Genomic DNA, 10,828 nt, shown 5'->3' with positions numbered 1-10,828 from the left:
AAACCATTGGAAAGGCCAGCAGTGCCCATTTTATCAGGTTTTGGCTATAGCTTTGAACCAGGGGAGACACAATGGGGGACCCCATCCCCATGGTGAACATTCTAAGGCATTAACACACCTTAGATTTGTTTTTGATCTACTTGCCAATTTATAGATGACCAAGCACCTCCTTATCACTTTGTGCCTCCTTGTCCTTCCATGGCTCCTTATCACTCCACTACTCGCATCGCCATATCTCCTTATCACGCTAGCTTTTTGTCCTCATCTCTCTACATGGAATACTTATTTCTCCACACCATCCTTATCTCTCCACTACATCCTCCATGCCTAACAACACCTAACCACCTCCTAAAATCCACACCTTTATCTCCTTCACACCTTCTTCTAATGTATTTTTTTCTGTACCGTTGACTAGTCTCTGCTACCACCAACTCTAGCCACCCTCTACCATAATTTGTTGTGATCAAAGTAACCTAGCACCCTACCCACATCCACAGCCTTGAACATACTATCTACAGCCTTGTCCATAATAAGTGGGGTATAAACACCCCCCTTATCTCTAATATCTTGAGAACCTCCATGTCCATTGATCAATGGAGATACCACCTACACAATCCAGCATAAAAAATGACTTGAAATGAGTTATTTCAAAAAATCGAACCCAAAACCTCCACAATAATATAGAGTTGCAATGACCATTGCACCACGGGGCCAACCTAAATGGAAAGATATAATTGTCAAATCATTGTAAGATAATGCCACAACTAGAGTTAGAAACAGACTTGATAAATAAATGAAGAATATTATCCTATATTTTTTGATATTATATGCATAATTTTTAGATACGTACACTATTGTATGGAGCAAGGTTCCATGATCATAAAATAAAAATCTATGTAAACCTAATTTTCTAAGCCACTTTGGAGAGCTACAACCCATAGTAATGGTAGTTAAATAAGGATACTAGCATACACTTGTAGCAAGCTATACTATATAATGATCTAAAAACACTCTAGTTAAAATATTTTTATAGGTTGTAACCATTCAATAGTTATCCATTAACCCTATAGTTAGAAGGATAACAAATTTTGTGCACATGTGATTTTGTTTGCATGTGAATGAGTAGGTGATAGATTTCAATGGTGATACTTAGATGGATATATTATTTTCCTCTATGAATTTCTATCTATCTAAAATGCATAGTATCAAACTAGCATGGATTAGCAAACACAAGTTCACCCATGTGTAGGTTGTGCATATTTTGAAGCATTATTGTAGGATCTAACTATGTTGTTGTCAACATTTTTAGTATAAATTCCTAAATTTTGTATGTGTGGAGAGAGAGAGAGAGAGAGAGAGAGAGAGAGAGAGAGAGAGAGAGAGAGAGAGCAACAACCATGCATAAAATTGTGTGAATCTATTAAAACTAATGCTAGCATATATATGTACATCACTTTTTTAGAGACATGCATGCAAATTATATCTTGGACCTATGGTGTACAATCAAAGCTAGATTGTCACATGAGGTAAGATTATATTGAACTAATTAAGAGGAGCACAAGTTGCATAGACTAATACATAGATCATAATTATTTCTTGTTACTTGATAAACTATTTAAACTCCTAAGTAATAGGTTAAGTACAAGAATTAATGTAAATAGTATTATTACTACAAAAGAGAATTGTGATAGAGATGGCAGTGACTATATGTCTGGTGCATGTCAATTGTGATCTGCTCATGATATTTGATGATGAAATGACCTATAGATGATGTCATTTCATATAAATTCTAAACATAATTTGTTGATCTTTATGATATGTATGTTGACATGTAATGATAATATTAAGCTAAGTTGACCTATGGTAAAAAGCAATTAATTAGTAATTGAAAGAGGTCAATACCATTAGCGTGGCACTAAATTAGGTCAAGGAAGCTCAAATATTTTGACTTGGTTGGAAAAAGGTCTTGAAATTTAGAACTAATCTTAACAAAGGTAAAATGCTATTTTAAGCATTAAATTGAATCTCAGATTACTAAATGTACTGAGCAAAAAAAATCTTTTTATTAAATTATGCTCTATAAATATCCATACAAAATATAATAAAATAAGAAAAAAAGAATGCAAAGTTATGTGTCTTTCAATATATTATATTGATTTATAACTTTTAATATTCACTATGCACCACTCTTAATAAAATCATACGAAAACTTTTATCTATTAAATAAGACTATGTTCAAAATATTAATATAAAAGTATTCAAACAAATTAAAAAACAGCAACAAGAGTGTGCAGCACTCTTAATAAAATCATACGAAAACTTATATCTATTAAATAAGACTATGTTCAAAATATTAATATAAAAGTATTCAATCAAATTAAAAAACAGCAACACGAGTGTTATTCAAAATAGGGCTATATGGTTCGAGAGTGTGATAGGGCTATACGGATCAAGAGTGTGATAAGCTTTTATTTTAAATCGCACTCTTTATCTCTTTTTATGAACGAAATAATGCTATATTCAATAATGACTCATATCTAGGATAACACTAAATGCTGTTCTCGATTATTTGCATTATGGAAGTGAAAGGTTTTCTCCTATATATGTTAGCATGGGTTGACATGTGATAATTCTGGATTTAATGGACCCTGTTTGTCATTACTTCTCACAAAAGGATTAACTACAAACTGGAAAATGTACAGTAAGCAACATGTTAGGACCAGTTGGTGCACCAACACATGCTTAGGAAGACGGATTAATAGAAATAGGAAACAAGTTGGTGGCTAATGGGCTAATGCTTTACTTTACTGCCACTCTAGATTAGAGTCCCTCCTCTCTACATCAAACAGGCGAGGGGGAGAATGTCAAGGCAAAGAAGCCATGAACAGTGAATAAAGAAATACAAATGCAGTTAATAACGATAGTGCTAATATGGATGTGTATATGCTGTCAAAGATTAGCATCCTTTACCAACCCACCTAACATAACGGACAGGATCACACCACCAATATGTTCTTTCTGTATGTATAAATACCCTAACACAGGTCTCAGATCATCAACAATAGCATCTCATTTCTGTCTGTGTATGAACTATCAAGATCAAAGGATTATTGCAATGGCCAGATTGAGGATATATGGCGGCCTGGTTTACCGACTTTTAGCTTTGGCGTTTTTTGGTCATTTTGCATGGGGAAAGCACTTGGATGTTACACGACACTATAAGTTTGATGTTTGTTTTCAGCCTAATTATCTTTTGTAGTTTGTTGTGAACGTTACTAATTATTTCATTTTGTTTCTTTATATGGCATTGTTTGAAATGAATCTTAAACATAGAACAGGATTGTTTAATACAATTTGATGGAATTCAACAGAAGTTTTAATTTTTATTTATCTCAATCATGTACAGGTCCAAATGAAGAATCTGACCCGCCTTTGCCATACAAAGCCTCTGATAACTGTAAATGGGCAGTACCCAGGGCCTGTATTATATGCTCGGGAAGGTGACAGAGTAGTAGTCAAAGTAACAAATCATGTGAATAACAACGTTACTATTCACTGGTATGTTATGTGAAAAGCTACAAAATGTAAAGATTTCGGTTCTTGTTTTAATCTTGTGGTCTGTCGTCTATTCAAAAATTCAGGCATGGCGTTCGGCAGCTTAGATCTGGATGGGCTGATGGTCCTGCATATGTCACTCAGTGTCCAATTCAAAGTGGGCAGAGCTATGTTTACAAGTTTACCATTAAAGGGCAGAAAGGAACGCTCTGGTGGCATGCTCACATTTCATGGCTGCGAGCAAGTGTATATGGACCCATTATTATCTATCCTAAAAAGCATGATTCTTATCCATTCCCAAAGCCCCACCATGAAGTGCCTATTATGTTCGGTAAAGTATAAGGACAGTGGCTTCTAAATTTGGCCTGGCTCACATTATCATGTATTGCACTTGTCATTCGAATGTAGACTGATTTGCATTTATAAATACTGGCATTGTGTTGCACACTGCAGGGGAATGGTGGAATGCAGACACAGAGACTGTTATTAATCAAGCAATGCAAAATGGTGGCGGACCTAATGTGTCAGATGCGTATACCATTAATGGACTACCTGGACTTTTTTATAACTGCTCTTCAAACGGTGAGGCCTTTCCCAAAAAAAATTGGATAATCATCTTCTTATAATAATGATCGTTATATTATTAATGTTGGGATGTTGAGAGATATTCTATAACAACAGTGAGGGGTGGAATATGATGACATGAATATGAAAGGGAGGGGTGCAATATATTGATATGAATATGAAAGGGAGGGAATTTAATGATAAAGATTCTTATTTTTTATTTTGAATTTGATAATAATTTATCAGTCATAAAAATTAATATTTAATTGTAATAAATGAAATAGTTTCCAAATAGGTTAGTTTGTAAATAATAAAATAACTCCAGCTTGAAATAACCTGAAATAACTCATATATTTAAGAGATCTCAAAATTAGTGGCGTGTATGTTTGCATGCAGATACATTCAAGCTCAAAGTGAACCCTGGAAAGACTTACCTTCTTCGCATAATCAATGCTGCTCTCAATGATGAATTGTTCTTTGCAATAGCCAACCACACATTAACTGTTGTGGAAACAGACGCTGTGTATGTTAAGCCATTCCAAACTAATGCCATCCTTATATCTCCCGGCCAGACCACAAATGTGCTCCTCACAGCAAAATCCAACCCACCAAACGCTACATTTCTCATGTTTGCACGTCCTTATGTTACTGGCACTGGAACATTCGATAACTCAACCACAGCTGGAATTCTAGAGTATATCTCCAATTCTACGGCAGCTAATTCAATCTCGTCCATTCCTCTGATGAAACCAACTCTTCCAGCATTGAATGATACCTCTTTCGCTACCAATTTCAGTCAAAAGCTCAGAAGTTTGGCCAGTAGGAAATTCCCAGCAGCCGTTCCTCAGAGTGTAGACCGAAAATTCTTATTCACAGTGGGATTAGGGCTAAATCCATGTCCTAAAGGACAAACATGCCAAGGCCCCAACGGCACCAAATTTGCAGCCTCCATTAACAACATATCTTTTGTTCTTCCCACCACAGCTCTTCTTCAAGCTCACTTCTTTGGGCAATCCAAAGGAGTTTATAATACAAGTTTCCCTGACAACCCACCATTTCCTTTCAATTACACAGGAACCCCTCCCAACAACACAAGGACTCTCAACGACACAAGGCTGAAAGTGGTTCCTTTCAACAGCAGCATTGAGCTTGTTCTTCAAGACACAAGCATCGTAGGGCCAGAGAGCCATCCTCTGCATCTGCACGGCTATAATTTCTTCATCGTGGGTCAAGGTGTGGGAAATTACAATGCAAGCAGTGACCCCTCCAATTTTAATCTGGTGGATCCACCAGAGAGAAACACAGTTGGAGTTCCTAGTGGAGGTTGGGTGGCCCTGAGATTCCTAGCTGATAATCCTGGTATTCTTACATATAACCCATTTATAAAACTGTCCATTATAATTATGTTTTGACTATTTTCATTTGTTCAATATAAGTAGTAATAAATTTGTCTATGTAACTGCAGGGGTGTGGTTCATGCATTGTCATCTGGAAGTGCACACCAGCTGGGGATTGAAAATGGCATGGGTTGTTTTGGATGGAAATAAGAAATCTCAATCTCTACCTCCTCCTCCCAAAGATCTTCCATCCTGCTGATAACTACATATTTTGTCGCGACCATTCTGCCATTTCTATATACAGTGTGTGTTTATAGTTTTGTAGGGTTTTGTCCATTCAAAGCTTGTTATGGAGTTTGAAGAAAAAAAAATAGTCACTCTCCAGAAGTAATATGCAAAGTGCTTGATTGCACAAGTATTAAGGACCATCAATTATTGTATTACATTTAACTTTTGTTTGTGTTTGTGTCTATCTTTATTAATAGATGAGGCAAATTTTGTTGCCTTTTCAGTATCCAGTTCATGAAGACAAGGACACATTATAAGAATTACAAACTCCAAAGTATCTAAATTTCATGCTAATATTGAAGCAATTTTCATGTAAATTAAACTCAGAATTTTACATTTATATTACATGAAAGAGAAATGTCAAATAGTATTAGACAAAAATAATTATTATAAGAAAATTCAGTAGTCCTTAAACTTAATGTATATTTTTTATAAAAAAAATCTTATTTATCTATATTTGTGTGTTCAAATGATTATAGGGGAATCGGAATATTTTTCTCTCATTCAATAGGTTTAAAATCAGAGTTGTGACAAAAAAAAATTTACAACTCAGAATATAAAATTGTGTGTCAATATGCATATTTTAAAAGGTTTCTTATATCATAAAAATTAACAATGCACATGGGACAAAGGTTAGCCTCTATTGGAAGTAAGCGTAAAAGGAACTAGAAATAGGACATGAGTGATTACCTAAATGATCTAACAATACCTCTAGGTGAGAAAAAATAAGAGAAACTTTATATATTTGCACTTGAATCCACTTAAACACATTTTGCATATCATCAATTTAAAATAAAGCGAAAAATCATGATCAATATAGTATATTAAATGCAAAACAAAAATATTATCATACCAAATGCAAAATACAAACTCCACCTTGAACAAATTCCAAGTCTAATTGTATCTAGAAGGGATTCTATACCAATCCCCTAATAGCACCATATGATGAAAGAAAAAAGATCTATCTTGAAAGGCTTGAAGAAAACAAGAATCTAGGTCCAAGGAAGTTGAGCTTTATAATAAAATAAAATCGATGTTTGAGAGACTTCAAACGACCACAAAGTTAAGTTTCAATGATCAAGATCTCAAATGGAATAACCTAAAACCATTAGGAAATCCTTCGAAGCAAATACTCCACATAAAAATTTACTAATCTTTGACTCAAGAATTTTCAACCAAATGGTACAAAATCTATGATGACCATAGGTAAATAAGATGATAGCAAAGAGTGTTCTTCATGCTATTTGTAATTCTAAAATGGTGTGCTAGGAAATATTTTCTATTGTTTCCACCATGGTTTGCAAGACCAAATCTATTCTTCTAAACCATTTTTTGAAGGGAAAGGCTAATAATGCATTCAAAAAGATCTTAATAGTGAATGAATAGACGAAACTATTTCTTAAATTGAAGATAAGTTAGGAAATTCATCATAACCTTGGAATATAGGTTAGGGAGGGTCTTAAATCCCCCTTTTAAAAACCTTAAAGTATACACCCATGAGGTCTTGGAATGAATACAAATTAAATGCTGAAAGATAGGAGACCACTAGATGGCTTGTTGATTGATAAAGAAACTATAACAAAAATCAGTACCATTCCAAAAAGTTTAAGCCTTCATAGCTTCTTAAGCTCTCTAGATAGTCTTCGTCACAAATGTCTCCTAGGATAGAATAGTCTTTCATTATGAGAAGAGTGAAATTTAATTCTCTTCAAAGATAGCCTCCTAAAAGGACACATGAATAAATATAGTAGAAAAAAAATAAAAAAATCAAACCTCACTATGTTGTAGATATTGAATTATTTAGTTTGCACACAAAGCTAGAACTTTGTGCTAAGTGGAGATTAAAGCTAACCCTTTACATCCATGTAGAAGATAACAATACTCCAATGCCACTTGATTGAAACCTTTATGATTCTTATAGGATCCTTAAATAAAATCATTAAAATATTTTCTAGTCTTAGATAAGAGGTTCTAAAAAAATTAAAAAAGAACAATAAACATGAGTGCAAAAAGGAATCTAAGAAAATATTTCAACCTTCCCTAATAGAGATAAGGGTTTAGTAACCCAATATGCCAACTTATTCTCAATACAAGATAAAATATCTTACAAACAAATGAGTGGAGAAAATTAAAAAGTAAAAAGAGTGCCCAAAAACCTAGATATTTTTTCATTACCAATTTGACCCATTACAATCAAGCTAGGGAGGCTTAGAAAGAATTGACAACCTCTAACATTGATTTTTTTACCATTGCATATTATAACTAGAGGCTTTACTAAAAATATACAATCATTGAGAGCCTATAAAATATTATTTACTCTCCCAAAAGGGTAAAAGAGGAGTCATCCACAAACTAACAATTAAATAATTATGGTTTGGAATTAGAAAAAGAAATAAATTTTATGAGTACTTGAAAATGGAATTAGCCAACAAATATCAAAAACCTCTAGTAGTAATCACATATGATTTAGGAGACAAAGGACAGCCCTATTAGATATATTTAAAAGGGACATAGACATTTGATTTCAGCCATCAACAATGAGACAAGTTGAAGGATCTATGAAGAGCATATGAATAACTTGAATAAATCAAGGCCTAAATCCTAAAGCCCAAAGAATGGCAAGATAAAAGGCCATTTAATATGGTCATAAGTTTTAGAAAAATCATTTTTCATAAGATAACATTTTTTTGGATCATCAAACTCCTCCCATATCATTCTTGACAACCATGATATTGTCTAAAATGAATCTAGACTTTGTAAAGCTAGTTTTTCTAGGTCATATAGTGTAAGAAAGATGATGGCACATATTTAATGCAAGGTATTTCACTACGCTATTATAGTACTGAAAAATGCTTGATAAATTTTAAAATTTAGATGTCTATGGCATCTCTGAACTTAGGCGTGAATTCAATATTTTCTTTTATCAACATTTTCACCTAAGGAATTATAATCAAATAATTCAAAAATACACCCTATGTAGATCCTCGCCAAAAACAACCCCAATTAGTCTTTACAATTCACAAGAAAAGTTGTCATACTTGGGGGATTTATCACTGGCCATGATGACAACTAACTATAAAATATTAGCAATAGAGAGTTGTCAATCAAAAAATATTATTGAGAAGAATATATTCAACAAGAAACAACCTTGTGGCACACTTTCAAGGCATGGGCTTATTTAGGATTATTTTTTTGTTCTTTAAATAACTACTTATAATTCCTAAAAAATAATTGAAGGATATTATGGATCTCTTTAAGCAACCAATGGCCATATTCAATCTATTTAATTCTCTACGAGGCATGATGAGCATAATGATTTTGAAAAGAAAAAAAAAATCTTTATCTTCCACCTTTACCCAATGCAGGTGAGATCTAATATCAGAACCTCTAATTGTATGATTAATAGTAATTTTCTCCTACTAGAAAAGGTTGTCCATCCAAAACTACAAATCAGGAGTGAAAAGCTTGCATCAAGCATCACCATGGCTTGATAGAGATCCAAGGTTGTAGCATCATATGTATCATAGTAAAATTTGGCCAACAAGAATTAATCAATGTAAAGTAAGTGGGAGGTGCACTTGATGGCCTTATTCCACTAATAAATTTAAACTTTTTACTAAGGACACCTCAAGATCCCACACACAAAAGGCGTGGGCCATCATGGTCTAATGAATCAACAAAGAGGTGTTAAGAAAACACTTTGTTAGTATCCCTAGGAAGGGCCTGTTGCCACACAATATAAAGCTAGATAGATAATGATATATTAAACTATAGCATAAGCTCCACTAGAAGTGAGAAACAACTAGAAAACACAATAAAGGGCTAAGAAAAAATGACTAGATGATAAAGCCATTTTTATACTCTTTTCAGGAAATAATTGATGCTTCAATAGCTAGTTCATTTGATCTATTTTTACATAACCTATGAGAGAAATTTTTTTGTAAAATCTTACACAATAACCATTATCCCAAGATAAAATATACAAGCCACAAGATAACACAAGATATACTCTAGGAAACCCTTAAGAGAGAAAAACACAACCTATAAAATCATCCATACTCCATCTATTATTCAATAAATATAACTTATAGATTTACAATGAACACTTCTAAAATATGAAGCCAATCAATGCATCCTCCATGTGTCAAATCATGAATCTACAAATCTTATGTCATGTTTCACATATAAACTCCTCCGAAAAAACTATAATGATTGCCCACTCAACTAACCAACCTTAACTACTAAACATTTACTTGCTTATATGGACATAAGCTCACACAAATACAATGAAGTGGTAAAGTAAAACCATGAATAATACCACTGACCTCTCATTTAATATTGGGTACTAAATTTCACTTTATTAATATTTTTCCAATACTAAATTAAATATATTTTTGTAATGTGGGACCCACGTTAAATATATTTGCAAATGTTATATAAAAAACAATAAAGTGGCCCAAATAATGTTTACTCCTAGTAGCGTGCATCCATCTAGGGATTCCTAGATGCACCACACACACAATAATAAAATAAACATTATAAAATTTTTGCAAGTTGTATAACACCTTATCCCAACATTCTCCCACTTCTTGTATGCATTGTATATAGATCAATCAACGAAACACATCATCATAGTCATACATGAAACTGCATGAATCTCTAAATGCTCTCATGCTCAAGATACCAATGATAGAGGATAAAACCAATGATAGAGGGTAAAACCACATAAGACGCATCAACTAGATCAAATCTGATGGCACCTAGAAATTAATGTTTACTCTAAAGTATATGGATTTAGATGAGAAAATGGAGTGGGATTATCATAGGTTATAATCTAAGAGTGTAGATCCCAAACACTCATACAATTTTTAAACGGATTTGGTGGGAATTGTTTTTTCATGTATACATAGATATTGAGGCTCTTAATGACCAACAATGTAGTGAATCACAGGAAATTAAATTTTCATGCATTTAGTTTCATCTTTAGGTATTGAGAGGTTGATTTTGGCATGTGGAAATTTAAGATGATTATATCACAAGCATGAGTTCTCTATACAACTATAGAGGTGCCACATCTTTTCTTT

The 10,828-nt window shown here is 33.4% G+C and overlaps 1 protein-coding gene across 1 annotated transcript; it reads left to right on the top strand.

Moving 5' to 3' along the window:
* Positions 1 to 3,077: 3,077 nt before the first annotated feature.
* Positions 3,078 to 5,942, top strand: LOC131072246 (laccase-17). The gene is made up of 6 exons (XM_058008363.2): positions 3,078 to 3,229; positions 3,407 to 3,558; positions 3,642 to 3,886; positions 4,009 to 4,137; positions 4,516 to 5,478; positions 5,585 to 5,942. Exons 1-6 carry the CDS (start codon positions 3,086 to 3,088, stop codon positions 5,713 to 5,715), a joined length of 1,764 nt encoding a protein of 587 aa, XP_057864346.1. The 5' UTR covers positions 3,078 to 3,085; the 3' UTR covers positions 5,716 to 5,942.
* The last annotated feature ends 4,886 nt before the right edge of the window (positions 5,943 to 10,828 follow it).

Source organism: Cryptomeria japonica, chromosome 10 (assembly GCF_030272615.1).
Source record: "Cryptomeria japonica chromosome 10, Sugi_1.0, whole genome shotgun sequence".
NCBI classification, from domain to species: domain Eukaryota; kingdom Viridiplantae; phylum Streptophyta; class Pinopsida; order Cupressales; family Cupressaceae; genus Cryptomeria; species Cryptomeria japonica.
The sequence above is the reverse complement of the archived record's forward strand: the minus strand, read 5'-3'. Positions and strand labels throughout refer to the sequence as shown.

Excerpts from the sequence above, each read along its gene's own strand:
- LOC131072246 (XM_058008363.2), top strand. The coding sequence starts at position 3,086 with ATGAACTATCAAGATCAAAGGATTATTGCAATGGCCAGATTGAGGATA. Across the intron at positions 3,230-3,406 it reads CACGACACTATAAGTTTGAT|GTCCAAATGAAGAATCTGAC; the intron begins GTTTGTTTTCAG and ends AATCATGTACAG. Across the intron at positions 4,138-4,515 it reads TTATAACTGCTCTTCAAACG|ATACATTCAAGCTCAAAGTG; the intron begins GTGAGGCCTTTC and ends GTTTGCATGCAG.